The sequence below is a fragment of the Engraulis encrasicolus genome, chromosome 16 (assembly GCF_034702125.1).
Source record: "Engraulis encrasicolus isolate BLACKSEA-1 chromosome 16, IST_EnEncr_1.0, whole genome shotgun sequence".
Classification (NCBI taxonomy): domain Eukaryota; kingdom Metazoa; phylum Chordata; class Actinopteri; order Clupeiformes; family Engraulidae; genus Engraulis; species Engraulis encrasicolus.
This window is the reverse complement of record NC_085872.1, coordinates 45,703,988-45,723,987: the sequence shown is the minus strand read 5'-3', so window position 1 is coordinate 45,723,987 and position 20,000 is coordinate 45,703,988. Positions and strand designations below refer to the sequence as shown.

The following is a 20,000-nucleotide window of genomic DNA, read 5'->3' as shown; positions in this document are numbered from 1 at the left end:
TCTCCTTCTCCTCCATTCTCTCCTCCTCCTCTGCTCCGTCTCACACAAATGTTTTGTCCTGCTGCTTTACACACACACACACACACACACACACACACACACACACACACACACACTCAGAAACACACACGCTAATAGACAACCCAGACACACAGACTAATTCATAACCCAGTGCGATTGCCTGTACACAGTAATCCCTCTCCAACACACACACGTTGCATAATGCCTTTAGACTAAACATTAGAAGTAGGAGAGGAGGGGGAGGAGGGTTGGGGTGGAGGAGAGGAGGGGGAGGAGGGTTGTGGTGGAGGAGAGGAGGGGTCAGTCACACAATCAAGTGAGTTTCAGACGAGGCTCACTCTTCTCTTCTCTCTCGAGTGAACACCCAATACAACAGCAGGCCTCAACTTTTTTTTGAATAAACGCCCCCTGACAAGGTGCTTCCGAACATCAAATCAATGTCATTATTATTTTAAAACTTTTTGTTTACATTATTATGAATGCCTTGTAACCTATTCTACCTAAACGATCATCAAAAAGATGCATCATCAGCCCTGGAATCTGTGTAATCAAGTACTGTACTGTCCCACTGTTCTTTGGTCCAGATTAATTATGTTACATTACATTACATTAAATCACACTACACTTTGTGAGTTGCATCAGCTAAAAGCATCATCTGTCATCATTCTAGGTACAGGGCATTGGTTGCAGACTGTTGTTTGGACCAGATGCTGGGTAGGCAGGCAGGACAGCCTGTGCCATCAGACGTGCACTATGGCTTACTATGCTGCCGTACCAAACAAGAACGCAGTAACTGCATATCTGGTCGAAACTGAGTTCAGATCAGAAACAGTCTTCATAATACCCCCTTTGTCTTGTATCAACAAGTGTTGGTCTAACTTTGTCCCGTTTCAGAGAAAAATCATTTTGAAAATGCACATGTGGACCATACCTCTTTGCCTCAAGATAAAGGAGGTGTGATGACCCATTTCAAGATTCAAGATTCAAGAATTTATTTTCATAGTCAAAAAGGCAACGAAATTGTGTTAGGGGTACATTACTTAGTAGCAGCAGGTTTTCAAGTGAAGTGCAATAAGGGGTAAAAGTGACACCAGTGCTTGACCCTCCCCCATCCTACTTAAAGTGCAGCAGAGATTAAGTGCATAATACTCGACACCCCCCCCCTCTCTCTCTCTCTCAAACGCACACACACACACACACACACACACACACACACACACACACACACACACACACACAAATGTCCAAAGGATAGATGGATAACATTTTAGACAGTAATGTTCCTCAGCAGTCCTGCAAATTCAAAAGTCTAATGGCCTGGTGGTAAACGCTGTTGGCCAGTCTTTTAGTGCGGCTCTGAAGGGACCTGTACCTTCTACCTGAGGGCAGCCGTGTCGTTTCAGTCTAATCTCAAATTTTGACAAAATATGTAGTTACTGCACTTTACCTTAGTAGGGCAGTAGTCCAGTGTTGTAACTGGCCACTGAACTCTAGTCTACACTACACTTCACTGTGTATTCTAGGCACCGGATTACAATTAGGTCTCTTCCTGCTTGGAGCTTGTGTGTTTCAACCCAGCCATGTGTGTGTATGTGTGTGTGTGTGTGTGTGTCAGCCCCACTGCCCGTCCTTCATACTACCTTGGGATTAGCCTAGTGAATCACTGCGCTGCCGCAGTCTACCAGTACATGTGTGTGTGAGAGAGCAAGAGAGTGAGAGAGATTGAGACACAGAAAGTGCCAGTTTCATTCAGCAGTAAGTTCACCAAATCTCTTAGTCTGACGCACTAAATTTCCCAGTCTGAGACACACACACTCACAAACACACACACACACACACAGTTTCATCTGGTTCACCAGCACACACACACACACACCTGTCGTACTTCTCCTGTGAGGTTATACACAAAAATTTCCGTCCATAAGACACTTTTATGCATCATCACGTTTCAACTGTCTCATGTGGCCCACTAGCGCACACACACGCACAGGTGCACGCCTGCCCGACTGCTACCGCTAGCTATGGGGCCGACTGCTACCGCTAGCTATGGGGCAGAGGCAGACTGCTACCGCTAGCTATGGGGCAGAGGCAGACTGCTACCGCGAGCTATGGGGCACACTGCTACCGCTAGCTATGGGGCACACTGCTACCGCTAGCTATGGGGCAGACTGCTACCGCTAGCTATGGGGCACACTGCTACCGCTAACTATGAGGCAGAGGCAGACTGCTACCGCTAGCTATGGGGCAGACTGCTACCGCTAGCTATGGGGCAGACTGCTACCGCTAGCTATGGGGCAGACTGCTACAGCTAGCTATGGGGCAGACTGCTACCGCTAGCTATGGGGCAGACTGCTACCGCTAGCTATCGGGCAGAGGCAGACTGCTACAGCTAGCTATGGGGCAGAGGCAGACTGCTACCGCTAGCTATGGGGCAGAGGCAGACTGCTACCGCTAGCTATGGGGCAGACTGCTACAGCTAGCTATGGGGCAGACTGCTACAGCTAGCTATGGGGCAGACTGCTACAGCTAGCTAGGGGGCAGACTGCTACAGCTAGCTATGGGGCAGAGGCAGACTGCTACTGCTAGGTATGGGGCACACTGCTAGAGCTAGCTATGGAACAGACTGCTGCCGCTAGCTATCGGGCAGAGGCAGACTGCTACAGCTAGCTATGGGGCAGAGGCAGACTGCTACTGCTAGGTATGGGGCACACTGCTAGAGCTAGCTATGGAACAGACTGCTGCCGCTAGCTATGAGGCAGACTGCTACAGCTAGCTAGGGGGCAGAGGCAGACTGCTACAGCTAGCTATGGGGCACACTGCTACAGCTAGCTATGGGGCAGACTGCTACAGCTAGCTATGGGGCAGACTGCTACAGCTAGCTATGGGGCAGAGGGAGACTGCTACAGCTAACTATGGGGCACAATGCTACAGCTAGCTATGGGGCAGACTGCTACAGCTAGCTACGGGGCAGACTGCTACCGCTAGCTATGGGGCAGACTGCTACCGCTAGCTATGGGGCAGACTGCTACAGCTAGCTATGGGGCAGACTGCTACAGCTAACTATGGGGCAGGCTGCTACCGCTAGCTATGGGGCAGAGGCAGACTGCTACCGCTAGCTATGGGGCAGACTGCTCCGCTTGCTATGAGGCAGACTCATAGAGGTAGAAAATAACACTAGAGAGGACCCCGCCCCCCCTTTTACGGCAATCTGTAGCGGCCATTATCTGGAGGTAGATCAGAGAAATGGAAATTAACGGAGAACGAGGCTCACCTCTGTCAAAAATGGCTTAATCATGTGAAAATGTCCATCAACACACTATACAAGGACAATAGTGGAAGTGTGTTGCTAACTATGTTCATAAAATATATTATTTGATTTTTAAATGTATTTTATCGACTCATATGATTTCAGTAGATATGTAGCCTGACATTTCAAATCTGGTCTTTGATTAAAGTGTTACTTTATATTTCCACACTTTTAGTTAATTTCTTGACAGGGGTGGGCGTGTTCTCCATTGACTTGCATTGCCTGAAAGTACCTACACTACCTACGGAAGTTGGGAAGCTCCAGCTGCCATTTCCCAGTGCTGTCGCAAATTGCTGTGTCCTCTCTAGTGTTATTTTCTACCTCTATGGGCACACTGCTACCGCTAGCTATGGGGCACAATGCTAAAGCTAGCTATGGGGCAGAGGCAGACTGCTACCGCGAGCTATGGGGCACACTGCTACCGCTAGCTATGGGGCACACTGCTACCGCTAGCTATGGGGCAGGCTGCTACAGCTAGCTATGGGGCACACTGCTACCGCTAGCTATGAGGCAGACTGCTACAGCTAGCTAGGGGGCAGAGGCAGACTGCTAGCACAGTAGCTGTAGGCCTTGTATTCAACATCACAAGAACAACACATTTTGTGTAAGACAGATAACTTAATGAGCAAGAGTGAGTGAGTATTGTAGTGAGTAGTTCACCGTATTTAATAAGAGGAGGGAGAGCACCCGAGTCATCTTTTGAGGAAAACAACTGATGCAAAAGTGAGTGTCACCTGTTGAGGAAACCCCAGAGAGGACACGAAATGAACAGGGAGCCTTACTAGTGCACACACAGTGCTGCCAGATTGGGCGATTTCCACCAAGACAACAGGGGGAAAAATTGGCATTTGGTTGAGTTTTTCTGCAGATTTATGGCCATAGAAATCAATAGTTTAGTTGAACTTGGGTGGGATTAGTGCTTCTAGGCAAGTTTTAATTATTTTTTGGGGGCTGGAAATCATCGCTCGCTCAGTGGACAGGCCCTGCTAACACACACACACACACACACACACACACACACACACACACACACACACACACACACACACACACACACACACACACACACACACACACACACACAGTGTGGGCAGTGGCCCTCATGCTCTCATCACTGAACACTCGAGCTCAAACACACATCTGCCACTTGTGTGAAGTCATGCGAACCCCGGCTGCACTCCCATTGCCCTCAGAGACCAAGTGTGTGTGTGCCACACATTGCTCAGAAACCAACAGGCGCTCCAGAGGAGGTGCACCGCACCACTCCACTCCACACCCACGCACCACACTCCCGCACCCCACACCACTCCACTCCACTCCGCATCACACCGCACCACACCACACTACTCCACTCCACTCCGCATCACACCGCACCACACCACACCGCACCACTCCTCTCCACACCACACCACTCCACTCCACTCCGCATCACACCGCACCACACCACACTACAGCAGACTGCACCACACCACACTTAGACACTTTTAATCAAAGCAACTTACAAGGAGGACATTCAAGCAAGTACAGAGTGAGGGGTCATAGAGTGAGGGGTCCAGAGTACAGCAGTATACAAAAAAACAGAGTACAAGTAACAAAGCAGTGAGGCCCTATAGGTAACACAGACACACACGCGCACACACACACACACACACGTTACAAGTTTCAACAGACCACCGGAAATGGCCCCCAATCGAGTGTGGCGTTAGTGGTGTCTCAGACGGTGGCTTAGCATCCTCATGGCCAGCCCCCTGTAATCCCACAACTCCCTGCTCAGCAGGAGGAGAGGAGAGGAGAGGAGAGGAGGCCAATCCAATTACAACACCAGCAGCAGGGACACAGGCCCTCGACGGAAGCAGACAGATAGGCAGGCGGGGAGACAGACAGGCGGGGAGACAGACCGACAGACACAGACAGACAGGCGGGGAGACAGACAGACAGACCGACAGACAGACAGACACAGACAGACAGGCGGGGAGACAGACCGGCAGACAGACAGACAGACAGACAGACAGACAGGGAGGGAGGGAGACGGGCCCTCGACGGAAGCAGACAGACTGGCAGGGAGACCGACAGACAGAAGGGCAGGCAGGGAGACAGGCCCTCGAATGCAGCAGACAGACAGACCGTGAGATCGACAGACAGGGAGACGGGTGGGCACTGGGCAGGGAGACGGGTTCTTGACTGCAGCACACAGACAGACAGACAGACAGACAGACAAGGAGACAGGTAGACGGACAGGCAGGCAGGGAGACAGACAGACAGAGACACAGGCGGACAGGCAGGGAAACAGACAGGCCCATCCTGCAGCAGGGAGACAGACAGAGACACAGGCGGACAGGGCGACAGGCAGGTAGAAAGACATGCAGAAAGACAGACACAGGCCTTCGCTGTCCAAGTGAACAAGCGCATCCTGCGCACCTCCTCGGCAGCTAAACAGCATCCTGCCATTGAAACAGGACTCCACAAGACATGATGTGCAGTTAAGCTAAAGGTGCACTGTGTAGGATGGTGGCCAGAGTAGGTATTGCAAGTATGCTGCTCATTGAAACTGTGCTGCCGATCATCAAACTTTACCTTTTTATGAGAATGTACTAAATAATGAACTAATATTTACTAGTATGACCAAAGCACAGTAAGTTTTGCTGCTAAAAATGTCTATTTCTGTAAATTCAAAATGGCGGACAATGGAGAAGATCCCCCCACCCCCCCTTTCATGTATGTATGAAAAGTGCAATTTTCCCAGTCATAATGAATAATTGGAATTTTAAATTTGAATTTGATGGTGGTGGTAAGTATTCATGTAACTATTCAAGGTAACATTTGTGAATGGGGAGCATGAATTCTGGAAATTAAATACTACAAATATTACACAGTACACCTTCAAAAGGTCACTCAGAAGAAAGGTCTCTGGGCCGATCTGACTAGTCACGACTTCATCAGAAATACACTGCTGAGTACAGGTAGTATCGAAATGACAACCTCCTAGACAGTATTAAAATGACGACATACTCAAAAGATAGTATTGAAATTACAACACTTCATGAAGAAAAAAATCTTCATGAGTAAACACAATACAAGAGCCCTGGTTAAAGGGGACTGTGAGGTGAAATGGCATAGAACTACAGTCAGCCAAATGGTGTTGTCCACTAGAGGAACACAGTCCTGAAATAACACTAACCCAGCTCACATCAGACTGTGTGACAACATCAACATCTTCAAAATGACCCTTAAACAGTGGCTAAAAACAAACCAGACATGCTCCCATTAATGAATAGTATGAACATTGTTTTCCTTTTTGCACTTTCCATGTACAGTAGATGATGTTTGTGATGTGTGGGTAAAATGTCTTCGGTCATGCTAACGTAGTATTGAAATGACACTCAAAGGTAGAATTGAAATGAGACTTTACTCTGCCAATGCAATTCTCTTCAGTGCGGTCTACTCACTGTGCCTTTTGACACCACTTCTCTTATCTTGCCCAGTCATACAGGCACTATTTAATTACCAATGGCATTTACAGAGGGGGAAAACACACAGTCAGACAAACACAGACAGTCATTGATGACAATGACCCCAAGAAAAACAGTTTCAATTTAGATCTATTTCATTGGAACACATCATCTACACCAAAGCACCTGGACCAACATCAAAAAGAACACAGGGACTCTTTTGGGCAGCAATGGCCTAATGGTTAAGGAGACAGCCTTTAGATCAAAATGTTGCAGGTTTGAATCCCTCCCTTACCACTCCCTACAGAACTCCTTGGCTGAAGTGCCCATGACCAAGGCATCTAAGGGGTCAAACATACCAAAGCCGAACGGAACGGTCGCGGGACGAATGCGGTCTTTCTGCTTAGTTTCGGCCGGTGTGTTTTTCTCTGCCTTTCACACTGACAGCGTTGGCGTGCACGGCCAGTCCTGTTCAAAAACCCACCACAGCCAAAGCTAGCGTGCTACTTTGCCATTCATTTGAATGAGACACCGCCGGTCACCAGCGTGAAAAATACGCTTGAGTTCTATTTTCCAAATGCAGCGCGGCGCGGAGCCGGCTCCCGCACCGCTGACGCCTGACTACCGCTGGTTGGTGTGTAAGGACAGATATGAGTCCATGTATTTTCACAGACGCTGGTAAAAGTCGTGTCCGTCTCGCGACGCTTTACCGCCCTGGTGTGTAAGACCCCTAACCCCAGTACCCCACACTGCTCCAGGCCAGGGACTAAACCAAATACCCTGTAAAATAGCTGGAAGTTGCTTTGGATGAAAAACTCAGCTAAGTGTAATGTAATGTTATGTAATGAAATGCCTTCTTCTATGGTAACTTACTCTTGTGTAGCCGGGTTAGTAAGGCTTCCCTTAGAAGCGGAGCCGACACCAGCTCTCTAACACTTTGCATCTTTCAAGATTCAAGATTTTATTGCCATGGTCAAAAAGGCAACGGGACTGTTTAGAGCACAACACTCAGTAGTAGAATCCCTCTGAAAGTGCAACAAATATAAAAGTGCATGGGCTGGGTGTGGGGTGAGGGGGCTGGGTGTGGGGTGAGTAGGGGTCTCTCAGTTCGGTGGTTCCGTTTGAAATCCCTCATTTCTGGGGACCCCACTTCCTTGCGACTAAACCACAGGCCTACTCTTTAGTTGGCGCAGAGGCGTACTTCGACTCTTAGAAGTCGGCTCTAATGGTTAGCTTCATCTTGGTGATTGCGCAACCCTCTTCTCCTTCCCTCCCTCTCTCTCCTCTCAGATGTAAACAAAACATTTAATGACAGCGGAAGCAGCTGAGGTCTGCTTGTCGTGTCAAATATTGCAAAGCACACAATATTATGGGTGACATAATAGTATGGATATCAGAGTTCAAAATGGGAGAAATTCTTGGTGCACATTTTAATGATGTATCTTTGACCAAAGCAGCAAGTCTTTATGATGTATCGAGCCACAGTATCCAAGGTAATGTCTGCATATACGACCAAGAAGGATGATTCATTGAACCACATCCAACAGGATTAACTGTGGACGCAAGAGAATGCTGTCTGAAAGGGATGTTTGGGTGACCAGCCGTGTGTATTGACCCTGTGGAGCTCCCGATGGACCATTCTGGTGGGAACAGGGGAGTTGAGGTGCACATTTAATTCTGCCGGGATTTGGACAGCTGTGGCTTTATGTTTTTTGGATACAGTCCGAATTAGCACCAACACCTCACTTACATTCAGTTTATATATTGAATAACATTACACTTAGCAGACTCTTCTCTATTCTATTACATCACATTCCATTCCACTTAGTTGACGCTTTTATCCAAAGCAACTTACAGATATTTTAGTCACAGGGTATTGGTTACGAGTTTTAATTACAGGGTATTGCTTACAGTCCCTGGAGCAAGGTGGGGTTAGTTGCCTTGCTCAAGGGCACTTCAGCTATGGATGGAGGTGTAGGGAGAGGTAACTTAAGGGTGGGGATTCAAACCTGCAACCCGAGACAAACCTGGTTGATCACGGCTGCCCTCATCATGCCACTACTCTGGGTGGGATTTGAACCTGCAACCCTCAGACCAGCCAGGTAGATCACGGCTGCCCTGGCGATGCTACTCTGGGTCTGCCTTCATTGAATTGGATGTTGATTGGTCTCGTAAAGACGTGTGTGTGATCAGCGATCATCTCGTAAAGACATGTGTGTGTGATCAGCGATCGGTCTCGTAAAGACGTGCGTGTGTGTGTGTGTGATCAGCGATCGGTCTCGTAAAGACGTGTGTGTGTGTGATCAGCAATCAGCCTCGTAAAGACCCAAATGAAGACACAGATTGTTACTGAGAGATCATGTCAGTTGTTGTGTACCACATTCCAAATGTGTATTGTGAGAGAGAGAGAGAGAGAGAGAGAGAGAGAGAGAGAGAGAATGTGTGTGGGCCATCTTATATGATGGGAGCATGGAGCTGCCCGGCCTGGTCATCATTTCCATCCCGAAAAAGCCAATTACTCCCTGAAGCAAAACACACACACACAAACACAAACACACACACACACACGCGCGCGCAAACACAACTCTGTCTCTCTCTCAGTACAAGACCCCAAGAGTGGAGGCTGCAACGTCCCTGGTTAGGTGCCTTGCTCAAGGGCACCCCCGCCATGGGGTGAGGTAGGGAGAGGTTAGGGTGGGGATTCGAGCCTGCAACCCTCTGACCTGTAGTCCATCTTCTCCTCAACGGCAGCCCTCTACAAACGTCTCACCTCTCAGGCAGTGACAGAGCGGAAATGCACGATATCAAAACAATGCAACTGGATCACCATAGGGCTGCACAATATGTCGAAAATGTAGCAAAATCGCAATATCAAGAGTGGCGATATGCATAACGCGAAAATGACTTAATTATCGATAACAAGTTGTTGTTTTTTCTCCGCTGTCTAATCACTAGGCCAGGGCTATTCGAATGGCGGCCCTGGGGCCAGAGGCAGCCCTTGGAGGGCGATGTTCTGGCCCCCCACAAGTCCCTTGAAATACAGAATTGTTTTTCGGAATTTAGAGATTAGAGTACAGGTTCCGTATCAAGCTGACAAGGGACGTTAAAATGCAGGAAATTATATCCAAGAAATGCACCCAGACCCCCCCACCTCAAGGAAGTGTCCCATATTTTTTTTCATTGACATTGCCCTTGTTGACATTTAATTGAATACCCCTGCACTATGTGAATGTCAACGAATGTACGAGAAACCTGCCAAGACGAACCCCCCCCCCCCAACAACAAATGAATGACAAGACAAACACTTGGTTATACCAATATTTCAAAATATCGCTTAAATATCTTTATCGAGGTATTGCATGCTGTTACATTGTATCGAATTTTATTCGGATATCGTACAGCCCTACACCACCCATTAACAGCTGGATCACCATCAATGAGCGCTTGCATCTAACAGCCATGGCATTGGGGGTGTGGGGGCTTAATGAGCCAAGGTGCCGTGCCAATACACCGGAGACCCGGGTTCCAGTCCGGCTGGAGGCCCTTCCCCATTCCCCTTCCCCTTTCTCATTCATTTCCTTTCTCTCATACTGTCCTATCCTAAATATAGGCAGAAAAGCCCAAAAACATTTCTTTTACATGTGACATGCGAAATATTGTTATAGGCCACAGCACACGCTGACACAAATATCACAATGGGTCAGGAGCAATAAACACACCTTGCGTGTGTGTGTGTGTGTGTGTCAGTATGTTAGTCTTTGCTTTCTGACAATTCGAAAAAAAAAACTCTGCACACTGACCATTTCGCTGTTTTCTTTAATACAAGTTTCGATCCTGGACCTTCCTCAGGTAAACCGATTTATCAAATTGTCTCCGACGCACCTGCCAGCTGAGGTGTGTGTGTTTGCGAGTGAATACGTCAGAAAATGTAAATTCATCCATCAGTATGTTAGTCTTGGTGAAACCCAATTTTAATCTCCTGTGTTAACTCGGTTGCACAGATGTTTGACACTAAAGTAAACTGATGCGAAAGCATCAGCAGTCAGCATGATTCAGGGTCTCAACCCTTTTGAACAAATGCCTCCTAGACCTCATCATAAGCTTCCAGCGCCCCCTTAACCTCATCATAAGCCTGCCAATGCCCCCTTAAAAAGTAAAACGGACCATTGCCTTAGCTGGAGTAACTTATATGGGGGGCCTTGGTTGGAATCTAGTGGTATATGGGGGGCCTTGGCTGGAATCTACTGGTATATGGGGGGCCTTGGCTGGAATCTACTGGTATATGGGGGGCCTTGGCTGGAATCTACTGATATATGGGGGGCCTTGGCTGAAATCTAGCGGTATATGGGGGGCCTTGGCTGGAATCTACTGGTATATGGGGGGCCTTGGCTGGAATATACCGGTGGGGGACCTTGGCTGGAATCTACTGGTATATGGGGGGCCTTGGCTGGAATCTACTGGTATATGGGGGGCCTTGGCTGGAATCTAGTGGTATATGGGGGGCCTTGGCTGGAATCTAGTGGTATATGGGGGGCCTTGGCTGGAATCTAGTGGTGTATGGGGGGCCTTGGCTGGAATATACCGGTGGGGGACCTTGGCTGGAATGCACTGGTATATGGGGGGCCTTGGCTGGAATCTACTGGTATATGGGGGGCCTTGGCTAGAATTTACTGTCATATGGGGGGGCTTGGCTGGAGTATACCGGTGGGGGACCTTGCCATGATAAAATTTGGTACCCCCTGGTCTAGATCTGGGAGGGTTTGCACAGTGGGCACTGAACTGGCAGAGGCGGGTCGAGAGGACCACAGGCCACACTTCCTACCCTTGCTGGTGTGTGTGTGTGTGTGTGTGTGTGTGTGTGTGTGTGTGGTGTAAGGAGGAATTGTGAATGAGCTGCATGAATTCTGTAAAGAAACTGCAAAAATATTACACAGTGAAACTTTAAAATATCCATAACATGGCAGTCATGCCCTATACGCTGTAAAACAACAATTACAGCCGTAGCCATCAATGGCACCCCAAGGGAGTGCGGCGGGACACAGTGTACCATGCTCAGGGTACCTCAGTCATGGAGGAGGATGGGGGAGCCCACTGGTTAATTACACCCCCCCACACCAACGCAGGTCGGGAGTCGAACCAGCAACCTTTGGGCTACACGATTGTGCAAAACATCATGAGAGTAGGGGTGGGCGGTATGGCCAAAAATGTATACCTCGGTATAATTTTAGCCACGGTATATATCACGGTATATATCACGGTATTTTACATTTGTGTAAAATGTAAGCATTCCGTCGCAAAATGTACAAAACGCCTTTTTTTTACTTCTGCATTTGCATTTTTTAAACATTTGCATTTTTGTAATGTGTGTGAATTCTTGCTATTCAAATCTTTTGAAAACAGACAAAAACTATGTAAAATGCATTTTGCAATGCAATACAATAGGCTACAACACTGTCAATTTCACCAAGTCTAGAAGGGGTTAAACTAGGGAAGGGAGGGGTGTCAAACTGAACATGGATTTTATCCAATAAATCGTTCATTTGACCTTTTTTTCTATTTCTGGAGTTGCTGGGGGTAATTTGGAAATGTGTGCTTGCATCTGTGATTATGCCAAGCCTAATGGTTCAGCTGTTATTGTTAAAGTTTAAAAAAAACGAACTTTCACATGAGGCAGCCAGCAATGCATTGTAGAACTAATGCATTTAAATGGCAGCTATCACTGCAGCAGCGGTTAGCGTGCTAACGTTAGCGAAATCCCTAAATCACATTTTAAACAGTGAACAGTCATCTAAAAGTTACTAACACCCAGCCAGATATCGTGAATGATATTATCTCACCTGGACACAGTAACATACAGTAAGGCTGGCGCAAATGTAAAGCAACCAGTAGCACATGGATTTAGCACTTCTGTTGTCAGACACCAGCATTGACATGAATGACTTGGGCTGTTAGCTTGCTAACTTGCTTTTCAAACACCACTGTACATTAAATTGTGGAGACCAGAATCGAAATCACATATAGTTTAAAACCATAGTTCACTACACTAACTATACATTTTACACTTAAAGCTTAAATGAAATTGTGCTTCTGTTCTACAACCACATATTCTTTTGGCTACTACGAGAGACAGTCTGTGGATGTTCAAAACGTTGTCTATTACTGCCATCTGCAGGACGCAATGCGCTATGGCGGTAGAGCGGTATGGACAAAATCCATACCTTGGGGGAAAAAATACCTCGCACGATAGTATACCGTCCATACCGCGCACTCCTAGTTCCCTGGACTACCTCTGTGGTTGGGCAGGTGTGTACCCCGGTGAGGTTGCCATTCAAGAGAAACAAATACCCTGCACTACACCCTGTCCATCCCACCAGCTAGTGTAACTGAGGTGCTCTTGCGCAGTCCGCTCCCTTGGATCCCCAACTCGCCAGCTCCTAGTCAACGCATCAGTTTGGGTATGGGAGTCACAGCACGATACCGCTGAGCTAAAGGACCAGTCCGATAGCTCAGCGCTACCGATACTGTATGAGGCTTCGGGAGGGAGGTTTACTAACGTTCCACGCCACACTCTGCTACTTACTTATACCTCTGTAGTTGGACAGGTGCATAGGATATTACCCCGGTGAGGTGGTCCAAAGGGACTTACAGATATCAGAGGGCATTGGTTACAGTCCCTGGAGCAATGTGTGGTTAGGTGTCTTGATCAACGACACTTCAGCCGTGGATGGAGGTGTAGGGAGAGGTAAGTGTGGGATTCGGACATGCAACTCATGCGAAATCTGACATGTTTCCCTACCCATTACCACTGCTGCCCTCCTTCTCAAGCAGCTGCCTCTGCCTGCACGTACAAACATTCATTCATACCAAACGCAATTTCCATGGTCAACGAAGCAATGGAAAAGCAAGATAGGCGTTACGGAGAGACAAGGGATTGGATCTGGTACCTGACTTGTAAATGATGTGTATGCTGGGAAGGGAGGCTAGAAGTAGGGGAGCAGGTATACAACGATGAATGTGTGCATTTATGTTTTTAACAATGGAATGAATGTTCATTTATGTTTTTATACAGTGAGACCAAAGGCAAATGTCATATTGCATGACAATATAGTCTAATCCATTGTGTTGGTCTGTATTGTTTTTGGCTTGATGTTGTATTGGGAGTGACCTCACGTCTATTGAGACATGAAGCCACCAACCTTCCAATAAGATTTTCCATTTTTCTTTTTAAATTCCCAGGTGCTGTTCGTGTGCAGCAGCGGAGGTAGGCCTAGGTATGCATCTTCCAGTTGATGTAAACTCTAGGCTGATTGTCTCAGTTTAATTCAAACGTGACCGTATATAATGCACCGACCGTGCAAGACAAAGGGGGAAAACGCATAAGGTTTAACGCATTTACAAATTGCATTGCAGGGTTGTGAAGTGCTCGCCAACCATGATTGAAAGTACAGTAGCCATCCAAAGACGCCGTGTGCAGCCTTTTAAAATAAACAAAAGACTGGTGTGCTCGCTAGTAGAAGGACGGTCACCAAATAAAGCTTTGTGGCAACAGAACACAAGAGCTACACACCCCCCCAGATGCTAAGCGCTAATCTGAAGCGTCTCTGCTCATCAGAGGGAGCTAGGCTAGCAGTGGCAGACAGGCGGGCAGCGTGGCGCAGATCTCATTTGTAGACGGAGGCATTTATTCCAGACCTACTGTCTTAGCTAGCCTGCACTATTTTCAAAAAGTAAAGACTATTGTGTGGTTATACAATTAATTTAAGCTCATATCTATAGTTTGGAGGGGGGCAGACCACAAAGCCTCAACTTGGGGGATGTTTCAACATTAACTTGCATAATATATGATTTAAGGTCTGAGGAAAATAACCTTGCTGACCCAAACCACACATTGCACCTCATGGGCGTAACTGAGTGCGTGTGCTGCTCTTTAGTTTTTGAAATATCGTGTGTGTTATGATGCAGAGTGCGACACCACCACCATCGAGTAACAGCGACACAATAGCCTGCAGTGACACACACGGGAGGGAATGCTAGCTACCCAGTCTGTCTTGTCTGCACTGCCTGCCTGCCATCCCATTGCACTGTTATGTTACAAGCTAACTAGCGTTAGCAAGCTAGCTAGCCAAATAACTGGGCTAGATCTGAACGAGCAGCAGTTATTCTCCCTCCGATTGCTGCCAGGATCAACCTGGTTGTTGTCAGTGCCTCAACGTCGACACACGCAATAAGCGCAAGCCTTTTAGCACACACTGTCACCATCTGAGTGAAGCAAACTACACGTGTTCCCCTAAAAGTGAGAGGAAATTGATTGTACACGGAATAATTCAGCATCTATCTGAAGTGAAGCGCCACATTGAAGACCACGCTGATACAAAACATTGAATTCGAACCACTCTCTTGGACGTTGAAGTTAGCCTACTAGCCTGGAAGCTAAAATGCTACAGTGTTAGCTAACAGGGTTTTTTCTACGACTGCGGGCAAATAAATCCACAAAACCATCGGCTCTGCTTACCGTAACAGACATGCTCACGTCCTCTTGCTCATGTACCAACGGAGCGCACCTTGTTGTAAATGAAACTGTTTTGTAATAATTGGTTTAAATTCGCATTAACCTACTACTACAACTGTGTGACGTCTGTTCCTAGCTCAGTGCTGGTTTGAAAACATCCCCAGCCGCTAGTTCGCCTGTCGTCTCCAAGAAAAGCCCAGTGAGCAAAACACGCAGCAGCGCCGCTCATTGGCAGACACGCGGCCATGTGATCGCTTGAGCCCCGACAGAGGAGCTTAAAAGGTCTGCGTCTGTACTGGCGATGGTGGACACGGGACAATGCAACTACTTTGTTGGAATATAACGCTAATTCTTGCGCCGTCGCAAATGTGTGGTGTGGGAGCGCCGCGTGGTTAAGCGTGCTGCAATTCGAGTGTTCGCGGGGAACGCTTTATTCCATATTAATGCGCATTTCGCTCGCAAAAATTCGAAACCCCTGAACACAAGGGGCACGGTGACCAGGGTTGCCAGATGACACTGATAATTTCCAGCCCAAAAAATGCTCAAAATCTGCCTGGAAGCACTAAATCCCACCCCATTTGTGCTCAATTCGATTGCTTTCTATGGGCAAAATTATGCAGGAAAAACCCAACCAAATGCCCCTTTTACTCATTTTGCCAGCAGAAGGCTATCATAAACCGCCAAATTGCGCCCAATCTGGCACAATTGAAGATGACGCTAAACGCTTGACGTCATCTTTTCCGCTCCCTCTCTGCAGCTACATGGGAACGTTCTCGAACGGGCAACAAGAGTGGAGTTCTAGTGTTGCCAGATCTCGCCAGGTTTGCTGTTCTGAGTTGTTTAGTTATGGGATAAACGTTGCCCTTTTAGCGTATGTTTGTGGTTTTTACGTTGGCGGAGTGATTTAAACTCACTAGTCTCTCTGACTGTTCTTCTTTGCGATGTGGTGGCGCAGTCATATTTGCATTATCCCCGAAAAGACGCGCATGCGCATGGTTGGGTATTATGTTGCAGAACGAGCTAAATCTCAAGAGAGTGGACTGGGTGTGGGGGAGGGTTGCAGAGACCGATAGACGGTACACGGTAGAATGAACGATGAACATTTCACCACCAGGGCGTCCTGCTGAGCCACGCCGCCGCGGCCGCCTGATTTGAAAATTGGCAACCTCGTGCCACTTATTGCAAGAAACAGCATGGTGTTTGTGTCCTATGAACATCAATGTGTGTAATGGTATGTGGCCTACTCTACGTGTGCTGCTAATGTACATTAAAACAGTAAAAATGTAAATAAAAACACTACCTACTTAGCATCTTCGCTTAGTGTTCTGTATTCTGTGCACTCTGTATGTGCTAGTGTTGTTGGCTATGATTCTGTCCTTGATAGTAAATGTCTGGTTAAAAAGTGTCTGCGAGTTGCAATGAAATGTAATTTGCGGAAACTGTCATGTAGGGCCTACCTATATGTTTGTTTACAAGTTTACAGTCAGGGGCAGATCTAGCCATTTTGGGGCCCTAGGCGAAATTATATAAACATGCAGCTGTCAAGTCATTATATAGACCTACAATGTTGTGTTTTGGTGCCATTTTAATGTTTTGTATAATTTATTTTGTCGATTAATGAATACATTAAATGACAAAAGATCAAGTCTGTGACTGGTGTGACAGTTGGGGCCCCTATGGAGGTCAGATTTGATGGGGCCCTAGCCAATAGCCCTGGTGTGTGTGTGTTTGAACAGTGTTGGAGCAGCACTGTTGTGGTTGCTCAATACTGGTGCTGCTCAGTTTCCCCAGACAGTTATGGGCTTCTGCACACACACACACATGCACACAATCAAAGCAACTGTAATGAAAGTCTTCCCAGCCTTTTCACCTCATTCGAACCATGTGTGATGCATTACATTACATTTAATGATGCATTGTACATCATTCAATTACAGTACACTTGGCTTTTAGTTAGTGTTGCACCGATACTAGTATCAGTGGATCAGCACTAAAATGGTGGTATCGTTATCGGCGAGTACCAACAAATAGGGCACCGATACCATTTACAGATGCTTGTATGACACTTAAACAGCCTTGAAATTAGTTATTTCATAGAGGTATTTAAAAAATATAACACTGGATTCGCTGGATTCACTTTGTTTTAGTATTTTTCCTGTTTCACAAAGGTAGGCAGCTGCCTGACAAAGCCATGCAATGATTTTACATCCCAGTAGTATGCACTGCAGCCCTTCATATATATATATATATATATATATATACACATTTCAAACAGGGTGGTATCGGTATCGGCCGATACTGCACAGCCAGGTATCGGGTATCGGTATCGGGGTCAAAAAAATGGTATTGGTGCAACACTACTTTTAGTCAGGGGTCTAAATTAAAGACAGGTGGAGGTCCCATCCTAACAGTGATTACACAATACGATGCCACATATTCAAGTCAACAAATTGTATTTATTTATTTACACGTGACATAACAGACGTCTTCATAAGTTATTTGTTACATCAGAAATATATCTTAAGGGCAGCGTATGAACACAGGACAGGTGCTGACCCTTATAACACCGGTGTGTGTGTGTGTCTGTGTGTGTTTTATAAGTCGCTGCGGACTCCAAAGCCGGGTCCTGGAGGAGGTGCAGTGAGAGAGGTGAGGCCCCCTGCTGGCTCACAGGAGAAACGACCGCTCCTGAAAAACAAACACACATGCACACCATTAATAATCATGTAATAATGCACTCCTGCAAAAAAAAAAACACACACACACTACATTACATTACACTTCACTGATACTTTAATGCAAAGAGATTTACAGATATTACAGGGTATTGGTTACAGTCGCTGGAGCAAAGTGTGGTTAGGTGCCTTGCTCAAGGACACTTCAGCCATAGATGGAGGTGTAGGCAGAGGCTATGGGTGGGATTCGAACCTACAACCCTCTGATCTAAAGACCACCTCCCTAACCAATAGGCTATGGCCTCTACCGCCTCATACCTCCTTGACGGGCCCTTCCAATGGCCAAGTCCAACGGGCACATGAAGGTCTGAAGACCGAAACGTTTGCAATGCACCCCCACTCGGTAGCACTTTGTTTTATTTTTGTAATTAAGTTGATGGATTAAACATGTTTCTTGCATCGGCAACTAGGGATGCACCGATACCACTTTTTTTGAAAACCGATACAAGTACGAGTACATTGATGTGTGTACTTGCCGATACCGAGTACTGATACCTTTTACCACCAAAATACAATGAAAATAAATGCATGGCCTTGTTTTTTTTCCACCTGTGATATTTTTATTGTCCATTTCCATGTAGATTTAAATGTTAGTAAATGTATGAGGTGGCACTTTTTTCCATGCTGATTTCAAGTCCACAGAACATGACAAGATTTTGCATTGTTTTGAGTAATAGTAGTACTCGTAGCTGGTATCGGCAAGTGCTTGACGAGTACGAGTATGAGTATAATGAGCAGTATCGGGAGCCGATACCGATACCAGTATCGGTGCATCCCTATCGGCAACTCTTGGTGTGCGAGTTCTCTTCCGCATCCTAGTCCAACGGGCAGCCGATGGTGCAATTAGGACGTCATGACTGTACTGCCCTACAATCTTAGAACGCAGTAACTCTGAAAACGGCAAACTGAGAAAAAAGGCTTCAAAGTTTTCCATATGGCGCGACAACTGTGTTGTCGGTAAATTGGTGGTGACACTTCCTGGTAATGCTTGTTTAGGATAGAAATTTAATGCACACAAAAACCCCCCAAAAAAACAACATTTATGTGTCTTTTTGCCACAAAAAACAGAGTTACTGCGTTCTTGGCTGGTATTACTGCCACAAAATGGAGTTACTGCAGGAGTTACTGCGTTCTTAGCTTGTATTACTGTCTACTCCCAAACCAGTCCCATTGGAACGTGCAGCAGTAACTCGCCGATTTACTGCGTTTTTGTTTAACCTTTTTTGGGTCATTTTTGCACTTTCAAAATGAGTTTTCTCCAAAACGGGACGGTGTTGGACCACCATTTTTGGACACAAGACAAATGAGGTAGTTTAGAACCGATTTCCGATATAATTTTTTTTTCGACCATTTTGAGTTACTGCGTTCTAGTATTGCACGGCAGTGTAGATCGCGGGGTTGCAGTTTCAATCCCCTCCTTCCTCCTTAAGCAAGGCACCCAACCCCACATTGCTCCAGGGACTGTAACCAATCAACAACTTTAAGTCGCTTTGGATGGATGTAAGTGTAATGTAATGTAAAAAGTCAGTGGTGGGCTGTGGCTCTGCGTAAGGCGAGGTAAGCAGGGAAATGGGTTAAGACCTTAAGCGTCTGGATGCAGCCAGGCCCTGGAGAACACCCTGCTAATCCACACACACACACACACACGCACGCGCACACACACACACACACACACACACACTATACATCAACACAAACACACACACAACTATACACCAACACACACACACACACAACTATACATCAACACAAACATACACACAACTATACATCAACACAAACACACACACAACTATACATCAACACAAACATACACACAACTATACATCAACACAAACACACACACAACTATACATCAACACAAACGCACACACAACTATACATCAACACAAACACACACATAATCAACACAAACGCACACACAACTATACATCAACACAAACACACACATAATCAACACAAACGCACACACAACTATA

At 46.6% G+C, this 20,000-nt stretch overlaps 2 protein-coding genes across 2 annotated transcripts in view; both read right to left on the bottom strand.

Moving 5' to 3' along the window:
- Nucleotides 1-16,873, bottom strand: part of ankrd12 (ankyrin repeat domain 12) — a 54,957-nt gene extending 38,084 nt beyond the window's left edge. The window contains exon 1 of the mRNA XM_063219746.1: nucleotides 15,290-16,873. The gene's annotated coding sequence lies outside the window, so the exon portion shown is untranslated. The remainder of the gene's footprint in view (nucleotides 1-15,289) is intronic.
- Nucleotides 16,874-17,722: 849 nt separating this feature from the next.
- Nucleotides 17,723-20,000, bottom strand: part of ndufv2 (NADH:ubiquinone oxidoreductase core subunit V2) — a 10,292-nt gene continuing 8,014 nt past the window's right edge. Inside the window, exon 8 of the mRNA XM_063219754.1 lies at nucleotides 17,723-17,974. Within this exon, the coding sequence (XP_063075824.1) occupies nucleotides 17,881-17,974 (94 nt within the window). The 3' untranslated portion in view covers nucleotides 17,723-17,880. The remainder of the gene's footprint in view (nucleotides 17,975-20,000) is intronic.